The sequence below is a fragment of the Schistocerca cancellata genome, chromosome 4 (assembly GCF_023864275.1).
Source record: "Schistocerca cancellata isolate TAMUIC-IGC-003103 chromosome 4, iqSchCanc2.1, whole genome shotgun sequence".
NCBI lineage: Eukaryota > Metazoa > Arthropoda > Insecta > Orthoptera > Acrididae > Schistocerca > Schistocerca cancellata.
This window is the reverse complement of record NC_064629.1, coordinates 779,772,693-779,794,524: the sequence shown is the minus strand read 5'-3', so window position 1 is coordinate 779,794,524 and position 21,832 is coordinate 779,772,693. Positions and strand designations below refer to the sequence as shown.

The window sequence follows — 21,832 nt, the reverse complement described above, 5'->3', positions numbered from 1 at the left end:
AACATTTAATGTTAGCACAGAAAACTCTCAATTGGTAGAAGTCATCATAATTTAACATCATACACTGCCTTGATTTTCTTTCTTCTCCTAGTCACTTGTGTAGCAATTACATCTCTGTAACAGTTCAGTTGTCCATATGAACTGCAAACTGTTCATATCCTCTTGGTCACTGCTGCATTTGTATATTCACATACTGGGCAAGAAGGGCTGTACAAACCACTGTTCAAAGTGGTTCTTCATGTGGCAGAAATGGTTTACCTTAACAGTTCTTTTAAAAAAGTACTTGCAGCGTGTTTTAGCAGCTAAAGCATTGACAGTGCATTCCTGTTGGTGTATTCTTCCTCCATGAAAAATTTCAGGGTAAGTTTCGAAGTGTTGGATTGGATGATTCCCTTGTAACTGGATAAACACTAATTTCACTAAATGAAGACTCACCACCACAGGTGACTGTTATGACAAATACCATCTGAATTATTCATTTTTATACTCTTGATAAACACATCATAAGCCTAAAAACCAATGTTTCAAACACAAGCCACTACTGCATATCATTAAGAGTCCTGCTGATCTGCTGAAGACATATGAAGCCAGAGCATTGCTTTTGCTATTGGCGTGTGGCCAACACCCCCACTTGTCAGTTGCTGATTACTTGACGCTGGGAGTGGCTGCTGCTGCTGCTGCTGCTGCTGCTGCTGCTGCTGCTGCCGCTGCTGCAGTGTAATGGCACTGTGTGGTTACCTGTTCTCGACTGTTTCTGATGTTGTCTCATAGGTGATTTTTTTAGGCAAAGCACCCAGCTTGAATTTCACATACTGTTCTGACTTCATTTGTCACCTAAATCACAACTTTACATTTGTCTGCGATTACATCAGGCAAAATCTAGTTAAGGCCCCATATTATGACAATTTACCACAATTGTTTGGATTGAAGCTGTTAAATATCTTCGAAAAATACACAGTTGTCGTGATAGGTCAAATAGAGGTGCACTAACAGTGAACTCGTCTACTTAGTAAAAACAAGGTAGCCAATTAAAATACAATACATATTGTGTTCTAGGTCATGAAAGAGGACGGACATTCTCCTTACTCTGTTGGGCCCGTTCTGCACTCAGTGTGTGAAGTAACATTTGCCTACAACTGTAGGTGTATTCTTTAGCATACAACAACTTAAAATATATTTATGAGCAAGTTGGTGCATATTATCTGTTGGTTGCATTTACAAGAAAGCTGTGCCTAGTATTGTCACACTTGTCAATAGGGTGACATCTGTTTTCTCCCCCCACGAAAATTGTTTTGAGAATTTGTCTTACGTTTTTAAATGGTTTGCCTTAAATATTATAAACAGCATCTCATCCATTGTTTGGTGTTATCTGTAACCCCACTGCCAAGCAACGTAGCACAGTTGGTAAGACACTGGGCTCTTATTTAGGGGAGCAAATATAGCTTGAAATATTAGCCTACCATATCAGATTTATTTTTGTTCCAATTTTTCCACATCAATTAGGGAGGGTATAAGAATGGCTTTCCACAGGACAGGACCAGAACTGTCCTTTCGAACTAGAACACAACAGCATGAGAAACATGGAGTTACCCTTAACATTCAGTTTGTCCATCCTTTCTATGATTCATTTTTATCTCTCTTCTGCTGATTGTGTTCAATTTTTGGATCTGAATGTGGAGGACTCTTCATTGCTAATTACCAAATAGCACTGAATAGGTAACATGCAGATAGTTAAGAATATAAAAAATTATTTATCTTGTATACTAAATACTAGTGCACGTGGTTAAGTCTTAAAACAGCAGTCTAGAAGTTCAGGTTTCTGTAAAGTCTTTATTTCCACAACTGCACTGTAGTTTCCCTTCCACCTCAAATTCTAAGGTATTATCAGGTTGAGGTCAGTGAGCTGGTTTGCATATGGAGATAGCAATGTTCAAACTGCTCAACTTTTATATTGAATATGACAGTTATTCCACTTGGTTACCACAAACGTCAGTTCATAATTTGTTACTTTTGGGAGTGGTATATTAACTTACTCTCATGAGTCTCTTAACATTTGTCCGTTTGTATGTGGAGTATGACTACTGTAACTGTAGACAAGCTATTGTACAATAGCTACGCTTTCACCATAACAAAGAAAGAAAATATATGCGTTATTTGAAAAGGTTAATCACATTGAAAAACCAAAATTTTATAACGTAATGGAATGTCTTAAAGATAAATTCCAGAGACAAGTTAATACTCAGTCAGGTATCTCTCAGTGTTGCCACACATTTTGCTTTATGGTATCTCCCTGTGTTACAGTGTAAGATCACATTTTAATTTATGAAACTGTTTAGCAGCAGCAAAGGTCTTGTTAAACTTCATAAGTTAAAGTTGTTTGTTAGAATAATTAATATGTATTGATGTTTTATCCTCCACTACTATTACTACAGATCGAATCCAGACACCACTGGTAACATTTCAGAGGTTGTTACCGGATTTTTGCTGAGTGTTTTGCTCTAAGGAACCCTTGGTCTCTGATGGCTCATTAAAGTCATTGCATTTATTTTGGCAACAGTGGACTGTTTTTGGTGGCCCTGTTCCATGACCTGTTCAATCAGCAGACATGAAAGCAATGGACTGGTTCTTCTGGGGCTATGTGAAGAGCCCAGATTACAAAACTCCAGGTGATATGTACCTTGGACTTCATCCTATCACAACCACAGTAATAATATGCCAAACTCTAGTGATTCTTGAGCATATAAGATGGCCAGTGGTGAAACTTTGCGTTCTGCCATGATCATGATGGAAGACATTTTGAACAACACTGGTAAAGGAACAGGTCTGTACACTTACAAAACAGATTAAATGTGCTGTGATAAATGTTTCATCTGAAGGTGATTGTGTTACTCTGCTCTGTTGCAGATTTGGCGATTGTATATTACAGGCTTTCCCTCCACTGTTGTGACAATATTTTTATAGGAACAAAGGCAATTAGGGTAACAAATCATAATTATAGGATTACTTCATAATGGGCCACTTGAGACAAAATGTCTCTTATACCAAAATACTTGAAAAAATCTCTCTGAACAAACTCTGAAATTTTGTCAATGGAGTTAGGGTTCACCCTGCATAATTTGTGTTATGGACACTCAGATATTGTTTGTGAGGAAAATAATCATGTTTCAGGAACAAAACTTAAAAAAACTCGAGCTGGTAAGCCTCGAAAAGTGAAAGAAGACTTATGTCGTATTCAAAGTTCAAATGTTAGTTCCACTCTTATGACGCAGAAGTTGCCTCTACACAATGAAAAGAGGTGAGATCCACGTTTTATTAAAATCCTGCTAACCATCTGTTTACATAATTGCACTTATCAAATGTTCCTTTGGTTCTTTGTAGAATATGTTACACAGTATGAATGAAAGGGCTCGTCACTGGTGTAATATCCTACTATATTTTTTATTTATTTCGCAAAACAGTTCTTGCTTGTTAAGTCGTCATTGGATACAAAAATAAATTTGTGGAACAGTGAAATTTTTTTTGGGTCAAAGATTTAAAATTAGTGCATATACAGATTATCTGTGGTATCAGAGATGAAAATTGTTCCTTCTTTTGCATTCCATGTGCTTAAAGGAGGCCATTGTTAAAAGATGCAATATGAATTAGCACATCATACCCGCAAAGGAAAAAAGATGTACTACCTTGATATGATACAAATTAATAAATATATCACACCCTAGCAAGAAATGTGAGGAAAGTCGAAAAACTGTGATTTTATTTAGTTAATGAAAGTTATGTTTGAAGTGATCCAACATGCACATAAAATATAATGAAATTTACTGCCAACAATACTTCCTAGAAATTTAAAGGATGCTTATCCCATTTCGGTATAAGTTTTAATGGAATTAATTCTTTAAGTTGAGTTTTCTCATGTTTTGTGTTTTTTGAGCTGCCAGTGTTCATGCTGGGGTGCAATATGACCATTTGTCAGGCTTAGTGCTAAATGATCAGGTGCAGTTCCCTTACTTGCCGCTGCTGTCTGTATGATACCATCTGGGCCATGTTGTAAATTTCCCCTCTTACTCATATGCTCCACTTACTCCTTTTTCAGTTAGAAGGCAAGAGAAATTGTACTATCACAGCTGCTTCTCTTACCTGCTTACTGTCACTAGTGTATGTTATGTATTTGTAATTTAGGACCAGTTCAAGATAATCTTACCTTGTTCTACCACTCCCTTGGAACGTGTCACAAAAGTTTATCATTCAGTTTTTCTTCCAAGAACAATTGTCATAATTTGTTGTATAGTTCATCAGTTAATGTGTCATATTTTACCTTAGTTCAATAATCTTACATCACATTTTCACTGAAGTAATGTCTTTATTTATTCGTAAATCAAACTTTAGCTATTTTCACCTTTGGAAATCCAGATTCACTATAGCTACACTAGTCTACAATTTTTGATCCCACAAAAATTTGACTGCACCACATATTTATCGTCATATCTGATCATGGCATAACAGCCAAAAACCAAAATATTGTGCAATATTATACTAGTGTTCTGTGTTTTGATTCATAATTCATGTAATTGATGTTAACTGGTGTAATAAATACTTTATGGCAATTAGCTAAAACCATTAATTTCAGTAAATAGTTTATATATTAAGTAAATTAGTTGTTAAGTCTTTCTTTTTTTCTCCCCCTATGTTTCCTCCTGTCATGGGTATACTTGTTTAAAGTCTACATTTAAACTCATACCGTCTTGCATTCAGTACAAAAGTACATAATTATTTATATCTATAATGTTAAAATATCTATAAGCGTTGGTATCTGACTCTTGATACCTGCCTATGCAAGCAGCGTGCACACAATTGTGTGTATAGTTACTGACCTTTCACGTTGCCTTGTGGTTCTTGTTGTACACCTTCAGAAATCTTGTTTAGTAACCCATAGGTTCATATTAAGTAATGACTTAATATCACAGCATAGCTAACTTCTTCTATTTAGTATTTTAATAGAAATGGGGGGAAAAATTCAAAACATTTCTAAACTGTTTCCTAGATGTTTTCAGCGAAACTTTTCCCCCTCAAGCTTGGCGACAAGAAGTGGCCAGTAAAATAAATTGGATTATACCACAAATATAATATTTTTGTGAGAGAGGCTGTGAAAAGTTTGGCAGGTATGAGGGGAAGCCAGTGACCAGCTGAACTATTCACAAAAGGTGTGTTAATTTCCTAGTCCAACACACAGTTTTGACTTGTCATCCATAGCCAACATGTCTGCTAGGAGAGATGACATTCACTTCACCTAAGTATAGTGCAGAATATAACACCTTTACCTATGTTTGTATTTGCCACACATATAATGTGAGTGAGTGAGTGAGTGAGTGAGTGAGTGATTGATGGTTGTTAAAGTCAAATTTTTAGACCAGGTTCATTCAGGGATTGGTGGTATTTACAGCATCCCGCTTCTTGATTTAATTCAGATTGCCAGTAGGTTGCATTTTGTTTATTATTTCTTGTTCATGTTCACATACCAGTCCAGGATTGTTGAAAGGCCTATATTCTTGCTTTGTTTTATCACTTTCACTTTTTTACAATCCTTTTTTACCCACCTTTCTGTTAATAACTGCCTTGTTACTATATTTGTAGGTTTTTAACAAACAGCCTGCCAGGTGTGCATCCGTATCTTCGTTTCTGCTCATATATTGGTCCACAATTGTCGGTTTGCTATTGTTTTGTTCTTTCACTTCAGGAAAGTTGTTTTTCCCTGTTTGTCCATTTGTGTATGCTTTATTACCAGTTGTGTATTCGCCTCTTTTATTTTTGCTGTATGTATAAGAGACAAGTCTATTGCAAATGTGCATCTTTCCTCATCTGTTTGGATATAAAACAGTGAAATGTAGCCGGCCGGAGTAGCCGTGCGGTTCTAGGCGCTACAGTCTGGAGCCGAGCGACCGCTACGGTCGCAGGTTCGAATCCTGCTTCGGGCATCGATGTGTGTGATGTCCTTAGGTTAGTTAGGTTTAATTAGTTCTAAGATCTAGGCAACTGATGACCTCAGAAGTTAAGTCGCATAGTGCTCAGAGCCAGTGAAATGTATTAATTTCTTTCCAGAAATAAGATTTCAAAATTGACAGACAGACTCTTCCTGCACACATTTGTAGTAGTATTGATTTTTTTTCTGCTGTGAAGCTGTGCAGACTCCTCCATCCAGGTCTCTGGCATCACGTCTAAGAGGTATTGAATCAATTACAAACTGATTCCAACCTTAAAAAAAATTGTGCTTCACATTTTATAATACATCATGCTGTGAACTCGTTACTTATCTTGTTCTGTAGTAATTTGCCACAATTCTTCCTTGATTATTGCATATGATGATCAGCTTAGTCTTGTTAATTATTTGTTACCAATGCGCTACAACTTATGTTTTCCAATATTAAATGAACGTTCAGTCAGGTTTAGCACACAAATTATTTTCCACTTCAAATTTATTGAGAGTTGTAATTTATTGGGTAGTTTCTTTGCTAGTAGTTAATTTAGGACTAACAAATCATATCTGCCCCTTCCCCTCCTCCCCACCCTGTACATTGGTAAAAGTTTAATATAATTGTATACTTAACTTCCATTAAATGTTTGGATATAAATCCTGATAGTAGTGTGGGGTATGTACAGGTACAAGGGAGATAAAGAAGGAATAACATTGCCATGGGCAGAGCTTGTATAGTACGCATTTCTGCCACTAGGCATGTATAGCACAACTCGTTGCCAGTTCAGTGCTGCCTGTGTTGTCAACCTGGCTTGTTCTGTTCATCTGCAGTGATTGTTTTTGGTAGCACTGATTTGTTCTTGTTCCTTTTTTATGATGGCAAGTTTAAGTGAACAACATGCAGCTGTGAAATTTTGTTTTCTGCTCAGTAAAAAAATGCTGCTGAAACAGTTTTAATGTTGAAAACAGCTTACCAAGATGACGCTATGGGAAAAACTCAAATGTGAGAGTGTGTGCTTGATTTGAAAATGGTAACATGTCAGTTGATGACAAACCTCGTTCAGGACATCCATCAACTACCCAAATTGTTGATGTTTGGTCCCCTGTAGCAGACCATCAAGCAAACCTTTTATTTGAAAGTTTTAAGAAGGTTGCACAACAGTGTTTGTCAAAGAGAACCCTATTTGTGGCAGACAGGTGACTGGTTCTACCACCACTACAATGCATCTGCACACGCAGCCACCTCTGTTAGACCGTTTTTGGCTAAAAATGGCATGGTTCTGCTGCCCCCATGCACCTTTCTCACGTGACCTGTCTCCATGCCCCTTTTTCTTATTTGCACACATGAAAAGGAGCATGAAAAGACACTGATTTAACAGCATTGATGAAGTCAAGAGGAAAAAATATAGGTCGAGGGGGGGGAGGAATGACAGCTATTTCTAAAGATGACTGCAAAAAAGTTTCGAACATGAAAGTAGCGGTAGGTCAGAGGTATTAGTTGTAATGGAGAGTATTTTGAAGGGGATAAGGTTGTTTTGTTAACAATTTGAAACATGTAGTCCTGTTTGAACTTAATCACTGTCTGATAACAAAAAGAGGCCCGAGCCTGTTACACTTTTACTCTATATCAGATAAGCAGACTTCAGACGTAGACCAATGACTGAAGACTCTGGAGACTCAAACACTGGTATCTGAACTCAGGGGAGAAAAGGCTCCTTGCAGTGGCCTTCTATTGGTGTGGGGTATGGCAGTGGCGGTGCCAATCTGAGGGGGCGAGTCCCTCAGGCAGCTTGTTGTTGGAGAAAACAGTCGCTTGTGGCTGCCTCTCGCAGTAACCTACATAACCACTATTGCCAACTTTTTATAGCAGTGGTACTGGTTACTGATGATACAACATTCACATGCATCATAACTCGAATTTTCCACTACAACTTGTTCAAAGTGGTCTACTTGTGTTTCCAAATCCTTTACCTTATGCATCACCACATTGTATTCTTCTTGCATAACTTTTATAATTTGATTATTGCAAATCACTTTTCACCACTTATCTTAAAAAATAATAATAATAATAATAATAATAATAATAATGAACAGAGAGCCGCAGCAAACAAGTCTTCAGTCTGACGACGATGACGACGACAAGTCGTCATACATTGTGCATATAAACAAATAACTTGCTCAGATTGGTCTCCACAGTGTGCTAGCTAAATTTGTATTTGATTGAATTTAACTGTTTTTACTTCCACAGTAAATAGTAGATGGGAGGGAAGTTGAGCTGTGCATTGGTAAAACAATCGTAAAATAAAACACCAAATTAACGTAAACATGTTTGAAGCTTAATATCGGGTATCAAAAATACTGAATTGAGTGTATACTGCTGAAGATAACTTCTGAACCAAATAATAAACAGTTTATACTGGATGAAGTTTTATGCTTCTTAGTTACAGAAAAACTCCTAATATTACTGTTAATATGAATGAACAAAAGGACCCATGAGACAACAGAAAGAAAAATTATGATTCTGATTAATTAGTCTGAAGATTGGCTTTGATCATTGGTGCAAGTGATAAAACCATGTGAAGAAATGCTAAGATAAATGCATGTTTTAAATCATTAAAGCAAAGGGAAGTGATTTTTGAAGATTACAATGTAAATAAAATTGTACACTGTTGCTTGTAATGGTAACTCAGGAATAAACTATCTGGCTATCCAAAGCAATTCAGACAAATATATCTTCATCATCATCCCCATTTTTCTTATTTGTCAGGTTTGCACTAAAGCAGACCATTACAGTTTCAACCCATTGTCCTCAATATTCCCACAGCTCTTTTTTATTGAGTGTTGTAGTGTTGTCTTTCCTTATGGAATCATTTCTGACTTGGTATTAATCTGAGAGGAATATATTTTCAGAAGTTTGTATGTGCTACTGACACTAGAACTATGACCCATACATAAACATAGGAACTGTTTTTCCGGTTTAGAGACTGTCCACAATGCACAAGATGGTGGGTTTCTCCCTTGAGCAACCGCGTGACTTCTTTTGATAAGCAAAATACTGAGAGTAAGCCTACTAGAATAACTGTTACCTTTTGTAAAACTATTGTTGCAGCTTTTATTAATAATTCTTTCATTATTAAATGTTCAAAGTATATCAAACAGCTTTTCTGACCACCAAGGGGTCTCAATAAAATTGGAGCTGCAATGCTGTATCACCACTGACAAGCCAAAAATTACGTACGAGCCTTTAATTAAAGAACCCAAAAATTTAAAATTGTTTAAGTTTATCGTGTGTCATGGATCCTGGAAGGATGTGTTCAGTGAGGATGATACTAACATGAAAGCAAAAATATTTATTCACACAGTGGCCCATTATTTTAATATTGCCTTACCCCTTAAAAGACAAGTAACTGCTAACATAAATAAGTCAGTTGATAAGCTGTGGATTATAAAGGGAATAATCACCTCCAGTGCTACAAAAAGGAAACTATATGCAAAATGCAAAGCAACAGATGATCCCAGTTTTCACATATTTTATAAAAAATACAGAGATACGTGGGCAAGTTATAAATAAAGCTAAGAAAATGGCAAATAATAATTATATTAAAAACTCTAAGAACATAGGTACAGTTACTTGTGATGTTGTTAGAGGCACTCTTGGAACTAGAGGTTTTAAAGAAGGTCCAGATCATCTAATGCACAATGGGACTAAAATATCAGATGGAAAGGAGATAAGTGCAACTTTTAACAAGCATTTCTCAAGTATTGCTTCTAATTTTTCATCACAGATTACTTCAGTTGCACTGTACACAGGCACTTTCAATATGTGGTTTCAGTCATACCTCAGTAACAGGAGGCAGGTGGTTGAATTCTCAAACAAAGGCTACATTAGAGTTCTTTTCAATGAAACTGATTGTGATGTCGCTTAAGTTTCAGTCCTAGGGCCTTTACTTTTTCTGCTATTTATCAATGACCTACCTCGGAATCTGCCGAACACTGTACCTATATTGTCTGCAGATGACACACATCTCCTTTTTTATAATCCATCTGTCTAGGTTGTTAAGGAATTTATAACAGATTCTATCAACAGACTAAATTTTTGGGTTCACGAAAACACCTGCTCAGCTGTGGTAAGTGACAGAAGAGTAAATATCCAGAGTGCAAACCCCAGTCTCGGTGTCTGACTAGTACCCTCTAGTGTTAGTGTCCTTCCAGTGGCTCAGTGGCTGGGAGTACATCTGTTTGACCCTCAGCTCATCAGTGTTATGGCTGTACCTCCAGGCAGGGGTCCCAGTAAGGATGACAGGTGTGTGAAACCCACACTACAGTGGATGACAACTCAATGATCTGCTAGTTTGATGTTCAGCCTGCATGGCCAGCCAGTATTTTTATGCACACACTGGGAAGGGCTTTCTGAGTGGTCATCACAGGTGTCCCATATGCCACTTGCTGCAACGCCATTGAAGAGTCCCAGGTACGGTAACTTCATTGGTCATCGACTGGAGAGTCATGTTGCAGCTCATAGGCTGATGGTATGGCGTGATGCTGTATTGGTATGTTATGGCAAATAATAAGAGTGTAGCAATGGTTCCTTGCTCTGGTTCACTGCATTAAATTCTTCTTCACTTACAAGAATTCAGCCCTCCAAATTCTTCACTGTGCTTGATCCTGGAACTAGTAAAATTGTATGCAGTTAATTTTAGACACGGCCTATTTAGTCTTTTGCTAATGCTATTTACAGGAGTTCACTTGCAGCTTTTCAACAGCTGAGCTGCTTCATCATCAGTGCCGACACAATTGGTAGTTTGAAGGCGAAAGGTCAGCAGAGATGGGATCTGAGAGACTATACTTGAGGTAGCAGTAGATGGTGTCTATTATCGACCACATTAGAGTCCAGCTGAAGTGGAGGTTTCGAATGTGATGAGTCGGTGTTGATGCTCCTTATGGTACTGCTTTACACGCCCAAATAGTTGGCCTATCAGAATCCAACCATCCTGGGTGGCTAGCTTTTGGTTCAAGGAACCAAGAAATGTCGAATACAGGGTAGCATTCATGTGGCTCAGGTTTTCTCCAGGAAGAATTTTGAAAGGAATTTGGGTAGATAGCATTGTGAATATGTGATATTAGAGGATATGGTTCTGTTAATGGTGGCAGGTAACAAAAGAGTGGGACTAATGACTGATGCCATTGATTATTAGACCTCGACCTCATCCTTGTAACTCTAACCGTTGCTTGTTTCTTAACACTAGAACACCCAGCGGAGTTCTCCATATAGCTGTGTATAGTAAAACACATATTTGTTACAAGGTAAAAGGATAATTAATGAATAGCTAAGCAATTCTATAATGATAAAATTTAATACCTATTGTTGGGTGATGTAAAAGTGGACACTGAAAATGTAACTAATATTATCTACCATTAATGCAGTTTCACGTATTTTTGTATGGCATAACATAAAAATAAAATTTAGCACGTTCAAATAAAAATTTGCCCACTTAATTATTATACATGAAAAAATAATAAAAGCAGCATTAAAGACAATAAATACGAAATATCATTACATTTTGTAAAAACCTTAGGGTCACTTCACCTCCACTGGGCATTTCAGTGGACACTTCAAAGCTGGGCATTCTGGTATTAAGTGCCAAGGTGGTTGCATGAGCAGATGATGATTACCAGGTATGCCAGTGAGAGGAGTCAGTTTGAGCCTAACCCCTGTGGAAGTATTTTATTTTACACATCACATCCCAAGGACACTTACACCTGGGTTTTTCTGTGCAAAACAGAATGAGCTCTCAAAACCCTCATATCGATTGTATCAGCTTTATGGGGCATAATATTACTTGCTTGGCCTTACACCTTAGCAGTTCGAGGATAGTAAGTAGTGTGCTGGACTTAGTCATGCGCCCTCAATAATACAAACTTCTTCAGAGCACTCTATACTACCAAGTAAGAGTGGATGACAGCACTCGAACTGCGACACCCTCTGTATGTATGTAATCAATATTTGTACCTGAATCTGTAACTGGTTCCATCCTGGATGATAATGCTAATACCATGGCAAGAAGCCATCCTCTTGTGTTGCCAGTGATGTCGGGTGTGTAATAGTTCAAATCTTAGAGAGTGTCATTTAACACTGACTTGTTCTAAATAAAGAGCTGCAACTTCTCAAAAACGTCATCCAGTTGGTGTTTTTCATATTTCACTGCCGAGGTAGCGAAGTCTGTCCTTAATGTCCATTCATGGTTAGCCCATATCGCATCAAATTGCTGGGTGAAGAGTACACCACTACCCAAAGGACGTACCCTAGGGGTCCCTGCCATCCCATAGCTTCTAACAAGGCTCCATTCTGAGTGTAACTATTTTCTTATAGCGTCACCTTTCCTGTAGGTTTAAGAGTTTTGCATTTATTACAGGTCTTCAAATGTGTCATGTAAAGCCAACTACAGAATGCCATAAGGAAAGCCCAATTTTGGACCCTCCAATAACTTCCAGTATACTGCTTTCAATACATGTGCAGTACACCAAAGTGATAAGAGTGGGGAGCTGTAACTTTATATTGACCAAATACGTATATTTTATTGCCTGATAAAGCCCCGTGTATTATGTGATGAATTTATGTAGCTTTCCTTTCAGAATGGAAGGGTTGATCACCACTACCTACTGCCTGTCACGGTAATTGGACAGCTTTGTCGCCTCTTTTGTGCACATTCTTGCCGCTCTAGGTCTTATTGTCTTATTTTATAATGACCTAGTGCCAAATCCCTCAAAGTCTTTTACTGAAATTACATACAGCTGACACATCTTCACCATGGTGTGGTTTACTCAGTTTGGTGTGAAGTGATTTTCTCTCCATGAATTGCCACATTCAGTGATAATTCCATACTTTGGCACGTTTGAGTTAGTCTGCTACCACATATGGTTGTAGAACATTCCAGTCAGTATGGTGCCTATGCACATAACATTTTCCCTATGGTACTGTGCACTTACTACATCCTCTCATTTGCTTGCAGATTCAGTGCACTCAACAACTACTTCAGAATCTGTAAAAGTCAATATAAAAGTTTCATCAGCTTGTACATAAAGTTCGTTCTTTGATTGTTCATCATGTCTCCAATGGCCCAAACTTAAAGATCCAGTGGTTAACTATTATCTGAGCTACCATACCTGTTCGCTGATGTGGCACAGCAATCACAAATCCATATCGCCATCAGTGATCAATTATAGTCAAAACGCATCAATTCCCTGCTGGTGTATGTGTCGAGAACCCAAGAATATCCGTACCAATCATATGGAATGGTTTGTTGATCTCTGATAATGTCTACAATGAAATTGATCATGATTAAGCTCAGCTCTTTGCACACGGGTTAGTTTTTCCCATATTGCTCTAAGTCCTATTTGAGTGTTTTCCATCAATAATGTTCTGTGGTGTATCAATCAGTAGTTTGTCAACCTGCTTAGGTAGAATTGTAGGATTGTCTCAAGATTTCACCGTGTAAACTCACAGGCAACAACTATACATCGTCCATACTTCGTTTCTACAAAACTCCATCTTCAGCACAGAACTGAGCATGTGTTACAAACTGCTGACAGTCTGTCAGCAGCCTGTTCCTTTCGCCGCTCATATGTAGAAATGCCAGCACATTCCACTGCGCTTATCCTACAACTCAGTCTGTTGGCATTACCATGCATTTTCCCATTTCAAAATAAAATTCACTGAACTGTAAAGTCCATCGAATCAAATGGCAAGTTGGATTTTCAGGGTCCATCGGTCATTTGATAACTTTGATACTCTTGGCATATAAGTGACAACAGAAGTACTTGGTGCCATAAATTGGACTAAGCAGTGGTTGAGTAGTTATTTTCTGCCTTATTTAGTTGCCTGGAAGCATAGGCTATCAGGTTCTCTGCTCCAGCTCTGTCTTTCCGTAGCAGGTGTAGGAAATTGTAGTATAACCATATTAGATGTCGCAAATTCAGGCACAGCTTCTATGAGCCAGGGGTATATTTGCACACCAGCCTGACTAATAACATGGCTTAAATAGCAAACTTCATTGAACACAAAATGACACTTTCTAAACTAAGTGTCAATTGTGCCACTTGTAATTGACTAAAGATGTCCCACTTACTCTTGGATGTCCTTGGAAAATAGTGTAATGTCATCAAGTATACCATACATTGCTTTGGTTTCAGGATTCATAGCACCCCAGCTAACGGGCCAAACATTCTTCAGTCTGAATGGGATTTTGCTGTATTGGTAATGATCAGATGGAACTGTAAATGCATACTTTGGTTGACCCTCCAATGCTACCACCAATTGATGGTTCCCACTTCACAACTCCCTGATGATAAACTGCCTCAGGTTATTTAAAGTTTCTGTGATGTTTGGCATTGGATATGCACCTGTGACCATACATTTATTTTATGTTGATAGTCATAACGGAATCTATATGTCATAATTTCAACTGAGCTGTTTTCGGTAGAGTTACAGGCTGGTGCTCTTTTCTATTATTAGTAAATTCCTCCATCACCAGTTGTTGTTGGTGTGGAATTGGGTATGGTTTTCCATACACTGATGGTTCATTTCCAATGGGAATCCTACAATGCATTGTTGGCATATATGGCAGGCGTCTGGGAAGGTTAAACAACTGTGTATTCCACTAACAATATATTAATCTATACCCTATCACTTCCTTGCAAATGTGACACTTTTTCCTTGCTATAATTAAATCAGCAGACCGTCCCAGCAGACAGCATTTTATACTGAAACCTCTATCCAACTCTTCTTCCTCCTGCACCTGTAGGTTGGGTGGTAAACTATGGCATACAAAACACTGTGCCCTGTCGAACTCATATTCTGCCAGCTGTACACAAAGTATTGACTGGCAAATCTGCTCTTACATCTATGCAGACTAACTTTCCTGTACCTTTCGGTATTTTATCCTGCGAGTTGATCTAGGGAATGATGCATGCAGTTTAGCATTCCAGTTTTTCCAACAGTGAAACCAAACAAGGTGTGATTTTTCGAAATAATTTGATAGTACAGTGGTGGATCTAACATTACTGTCTCCTGCATCATCATAAAATTTGCTAATGAACATACAATAGCAAACATATTCACCATGCATTTGTATAATTTGTTCAACAATGGCACAAATGTGTACAAATGTATGATGAAGGTGTTGAATGGTAGTGTCGTGTAGAGGACATTCAGGCTGTGATCTGTACTAATTCTGTTCGTTACACAATAATCACTAAATTTGTGACACATAAGGCCTTACTTTCTAACCCACCCTCGTATTTGGCACAAAAAGGGTTAAATGATTGTCCATATGACAATCTGTGAGGAGTTAGTATGCAATGTTGCAACAATCTCCTAACATAAATTTAAATACCTTTTTTGTAGCACAGTTATTAATTTAAGGTGTTAGTGATTTGGAAGTTTAGTGTTTGTAATTATTTCCACGGGTATGTGGGCAACAGTATAAGTGTAATAAAACTTATTTTTGCCAATAATATGTATGTAACGTTAAAGCCTGGCACAGCAATGCGTAATCAGTGTTATACATTAGCAACCTTGTCAAACTTGGGGACAAGAAGCTCACTCTCCATTACAACAAATAGATGAACATGAAACCAGTGATTAAGTCACAGATTGTTTTGGATACTGCAGTGGGTGCTTTAGTTTGAGGTGGTTTCATGCAAGCACTGGACTGATGAACACAACTAGTTTACAAAAAGCTTCAGTAGCTAACTTACACAGTACTAAAACTAGAATGGAAATATCTGCAGATAATTTTTTGTTATACATCTATGAAAATTTATCCTCAGTAATGTTAAGGTTTGTTTCAGATGCAATGGTGATCAACTACTGACGTCCCAGTGTCAAATAAATTATAGCAATTATCAAGTTGCTAACTGCAATCCTTCACATAGTATAGTAAGTAGTTTTGACTATCGAAATTTGAATTTTTGAAAGGCAAAAAGCCCTTACCTATTTAATGTAATGTAATATTCACAAAACAAATTTTAAACCACTATGAGAATTACGGGAAATCACTGCTTACAATGTTCCCTACCAAACTACCTTGATATTATGAATAATTGTTTTTGCCCATAAAATGGTAGCACTCGGTTGGCTCAGAAATATGAAATATATTTTAGAAGTAGTCCAGAAGTGCCTGTAATGTAAATTCTGTAGTGTATGAAACCTGCATGATAAGATTTTGAATTTGTAAAAGGCAAACATGATACATTGTTATTTCAAACTGAATATTGCTCGTCACTAATTTATTATTACCTGTCATTGATGTTCGTGCTATTATGAATACATAAATGTGTTTGAAATTGCTTGTCTAAAATAATTTCTACATAACTGTATTAAAATAATTGCTGTAAGCTATTGTTTACCATTATCTTCTATATTCATTTTCTTTCAGAATTTTCAAGCTAATGGAAACCTTGCACAACTTCCTGTTGTGGGTCAAGAGTCACCAAGAACACAAGATTTTTGTTCAACTCAGCATGTTCCTAGTACGCAGATACTAGTACCAGCTACATCAGCTGGCGGATACCATCCAGAATGCACTATTGCTCAAGAAAGGTGCTTAAATACTGCAGAATCTCCTCCACCAGAACCAGATTCAACAACACCAACAAAGCCTCCAGTCATTCTTACTAATGAAGTGAATGTTTCGGCAAGTGAAACAGTGTCTCAGACCGTAGTTTCTCCTAACCATATTGCATGCAGTTGTTGTCCTGGCAGTTCCTGCCTCAAGGCAAACCCTGTCTATGTTTTAAGCCCTAGTGTTCAATTTGTCAGTCACTTACCACCACGTGTATCGGAAGGAACTGAAGATTGTGTTCGCACAACCGTTTCGGGTCCTGCAGCAAAGGGATTGACGGGAAATTTAGTTCAGGCATTGAATATGGTAGCTCAGAAGTCTGTTTTGCCTGATGGTAGCGATTTACCTCTTCATGGTAAGTAATTATTATGCATGGAAAATGTTGTGTACGTTGACCACAGAGTAAAGAAATCTACAAAATTCTTTTCTTTTATCAGATATCCAGACCCTGAGATTCTACTACAACCTTGGGTGTGATGTAAGTATTTGCAGTAATATAATCAGTCAGTTCTTAACAAAGATTAAAAAAAAAAAAAAAAAAAATCGTGAGCAAGAAAAATGTCAGCCGCCCCCTCTTCAAATTACACATATACTAAAATGAAATTTTAGCTGAGCAAAACTATGTGAAACCAATAAAAGGTAGAAGCTTTGGTGCTATATAACCACTGAATTAATATAATTGTTATTCAAAATAACTGTGGTTTTGTCTAAGTAAGCCAGTTTTGAAAAGTAGAATAAAGTGTAATTGACTTGCACTTTCTTTCAGTGCAATATCAAATAAAATAGAATATATAGCTGTTTTTAAATTACTAATATTATAACTGACATGAACCTTAACTAAAACTGTGCAAATGTAGTAGTGACTGCTCATTTCAGTGGTTTCGACAGAGCTGCTTACCATTGCCAGTTCATATTGACCCATATGCTGGAAGTTTATCAGCAGCAGCAGCAGCAACACCTACAGCCCCAGAAAATGAAGTAAGCAGCACAGTTCCTTGTCACTCCACACAACCATACACAGGTAATTCACAATAATTGTATTTAGTTTTGCTATCTGTCTTCGTATGAAGAAACTGTTACAGTGGTTTTGCTGTACCTTTGATGAAGTTTCGTTATGAAAGTATGGTTTATAAAAATCATAAAGGAAATTTGTCTCTAAGTGTTACATCAATGTACTGCAGATTTAATTCCTCTGGTACCAAATGCTTAATCTACCCAAGCCACTGTAGTGTGCATGGCAGAAGGTATATTCTATTTATATTTGTGATTTTGTGTCCTATAAGATTTGCAAGGGGAAAATTTATATTTTATGCAGATTTACACTCTTCAATCTTGCTTACAATATTCTTGTGGCTCTTTCGTACAAGGACACTGCTGGAAGCTAGAAAATGGTTTCACAGTCTTCTTCCAAAACTGCTTCTCTAGATTTATCCAATTGCCTTTTGCAAGGAAATAGTCACTTTTCTTCTAAAGTTTAAAATTTCAGTTCCCCGAGTTTTTTGTTACAGTTCTGTATGAGGTTTCTGACTTGGTGAAATTCTAACAGCAGCTATCTAAATTTGTTCCCAGTCTAATATCCACCTAATTGATAAGACTCCAAATGCTGGAGCATTTCTCTCAGATTTGGTCACACAAAAATCTTGTATGAGATTCTCTTTCTTTACAGATGCATTGCACTACCACAGAACTCTTACTACTAATTTCTCATGTTAAGTTTATTTTACATAACAATGTAACACTGTTGAACAAGGTGACAACCTCCTAAAGTAACCACTGATCATGTAATGCAGTACCAGAGTTCTCTCTCTTTTTTTATGGGCTTTACCTTGCATACATCCATATTTAGGGAGAACTCTCTTTTAATGCTCAAATTGCAAATACTAAGCCGTTCTGTATAACCTTATGATCATTCAGTGACAATGCTTTCCCCTAAAGACAACAGTATTGCTGGCAAATAGTCAGAAAGAGCTGCATACTACCAACATTAACAGTTAATGCTGCTGTTCAGTTCTCTTTTACTATACAAATGTACTGTTTATTTCAGTATCACCAGACATAATAAAATGCTGCAGGAAAGCTACTGGCACACACAATTTTTCGTACAATTGTACGCCATTGACATTCTTGTTATATTAAACTATGTTGATAATAATAATAATAATAATAATAATAATAATAATAATAATAATAATAATAATAATAAAAAACCGTGGAGGCCCAGGAAAAGAATAGGCCTCTGGTATGTTCTGCCAGTCGTAAAAGGCGACGAAAAGAACAAACCACTAATAGGGCTAACCCCTCTATTAGTGTGATTAGTTGGTTCAGGACAGAACTAATGAAGCCTCGGACAAGCACTGTCATGGTCGGGGACGACGCTTGAACCCTATGCCCGTCCACAATGGTAACGACACTGCTAGCCACACGGCAAATGATTTAAATCCAAATAGAGGTGTTTTGCAGGGTATGCTTCCTGCAACCACTCCAGAAGGAAAACAAAGACAGAGGATGAGATGGTCAGATGAAGTTAACCGACACCTCATGTTCTGTTATTACCAAGCAACAAACTTAGGAACCAACACAACTGGATACAGATCACAAGTAAACACAACATTTATTACCAGATACCCAGAATTAAAATTTTTAACAGAACGACTAGCTGATCAGACCTGTGGAATAATCAAAAATAACAGGATACCCCAGTCAGAATTAGAAAACATCAAACAACAAGTACAACAAATACTGGAACAAAATAATGTGCAGTCAGAAGAAGAAGAAAATACAGTAATGGAATCAAACATCCCAGAGCAAGCAAACAAACAAAGAACAACACGCATAAATTAAACAATCAGAGGGAAACGAAATCTTAAGACAGCCACCAGAACAAGCACAAATAGAACACAAAGTGACACAGATGTTAGATATAGAAGAAAAATTTCAGCTGACATATGTAGAATACGATGACACAAATACAGACATTAGACCATTCTTGCATAGACTGCCAAATAACCCACAAGTCGAAACAACAACAACAACAACAACAACAACAACAACAACAACTATCAACACAATCGTACACAACAAAATAAATGAAAATACAACTATGGAAGAGTTACAACTACTGGTTTATGTAGGAGCACTCACTACACTAAATATACACACTAGGCAGAGATCAGAACCAACAAACACACAGAAGAATCCCACAAAACCAGCATGGCAACACAGGCTACAGATCAGAATAGAAAAACTGAGAAAATACATTGGACAGCTAACACAATTTACAAGAAATGAAATATCAGACAAAAAACGAAAAAGGTTAGGTAAAATCTCACAACAAGAATCGATAGAGCAATTAGATGAAAAGAAGCAGAAATTACAAGCATTGGCCAAACAACTTAGAAGATACAAAAAAAGTGAAAATAGAAGGAAACAAAACCAAACATTCAACACAAACCAAAAGAAATTTTACCAGACAATAGATAACACACACATTAAAATAGACAATCCACCAAACATAACAGACATGGAACACTTCTGGAGCAACATATGGTCAAACCCGGTACAACATAGCAGACATGCACGGTGGATACAAGCAGAAACAGACTCATACAAGATGATATCACAAATGCCTGAAGTGATAATTTTGCAACATGAAGTCACCCGAGCAATTAATTGGAAAGCCCCTGGAAATGATAAAATAGCAAATTTCTGGCTAAAGTACTTCACCTCAACACATTCACATCCAACTAAATTATTTAACAATTACATTGCAGACCCATACACAGTCGCTGATACACTTACACATGGAATAACTTACCTCAAACCTAAAGATCAAGCAGACACAGCAAACCCAGCAAAATATCGCCCCATAACATGCCTACCAACAATATACAAAATATTAACTTCAGTCATTACACAGAAATTAATGACCCATACAACACAGAACAAAATTATAAATGAAGAACAAAAAGGCTGCTGCAAAGGAGCACAAGGATGTAAAGAGCAACTGATAATAGATACAGAGGTGACATATCAAGCTAAAACTAAACAAAGGTCGCTACACTATGCATACATTGATTACCAAAAAGCTTTTGATAGTGTACCCCACTCATGGTTACTACAGATATTGGGAATATACAAAGTAGATCCTAAATTGATACAGTTCCTAAACATGGTAATGAAAAATTGGAAAACCACACTTAATATCCAAACAAATTCAGATAATATCACATCACAGCCAATACAGATTAAGTGTGGAATATACCAAGGAGACTCATTCAGTCCTTTCTGGTTCTGCCTTGCTCTGAACCCACTATCCAACATGCTAAATAATACAAATTATGGATATAATATTACTGGAATATACCCACACACAATCACACATTTACTATACATGGATGATCTAAAACTACTGGCAGCAACAAATCAACAACTCAACCAATTACTAAAGATAACAGAAGTATTCAGCAGTGATATAAATATGCCTTTTGGAACAGACAAATGTAAGGAAAATAGCATAGTCAAGGGAAAACACACTAAACAAGAAGATTACATATTGGATAACCACAGCGACTGCATAGAAGCGATGGAAAAAAGCAGATGCCTATAAATATCTAGGATACAGACAAAAAATAGGAATAGATAATACAAATATTAAAGAAGAAGTAAAAGAAAAATATAGACAAAGAAGAAGTAAAAGAAAAATATAGACAAAGACTAACAAAAATACTGAAAACAGAATTGACAGCAAGAAATAAGACAAAAGCTATAAATACCTATGCTATACCAATATTGACCTACTCATTTGGAGTAGTGAAATGGACTAACACAGACCTAGAAGCACTCAATACACTTACACGATCACAATGCCACAAATATAGAATACATCACACACATTCAGCAACAGAAAGATTCACATTAAGCACAAAGGAAGGAGGAAGGGGATTTATCGACATAAAAAACCTACATTATGGACAGGTAGACAATTTAAGAAAATTCTTTACGAAACGAGCAGAAACTAGCAAAATACACAAATCAATCACTCATATAAATACATCGGCTACTCCATTGCAATTTCATAATCACTTCTAGAACCCTTTAGATCACATAACATCAACAGATACAAAGAAAGTAAATTGGAAAGAGAAAACACTACATGGTAAGCACCCGTATCATCTAACACAGCCACACATCAATCAAGACGCATCCAACGCGTCGCTAAGAAAAGGCAATATATACAGTGAGACAG

At 37.1% G+C, this 21,832-nt stretch overlaps 1 protein-coding gene across 1 annotated transcript in view; it reads left to right on the top strand.

The window, feature by feature from the left end:
• The window catches only part of LOC126183797 (uncharacterized), a 258,705-nt gene that overhangs the window by 211,444 nt on the left and 25,429 nt on the right, over window positions 1-21,832 (top strand). Inside the window, exons 10-14 of the mRNA XM_049926039.1 lie at window positions 3,169-3,295; window positions 15,815-15,902; window positions 16,402-16,942; window positions 17,025-17,065; window positions 17,464-17,608. Coding sequence (XP_049781996.1) covers window positions 3,169-3,295; window positions 15,815-15,902; window positions 16,402-16,942; window positions 17,025-17,065; window positions 17,464-17,608 — 942 coding nt within the window. The remainder of the gene's footprint in view (window positions 1-3,168; window positions 3,296-15,814; window positions 15,903-16,401; window positions 16,943-17,024; window positions 17,066-17,463; window positions 17,609-21,832) is intronic.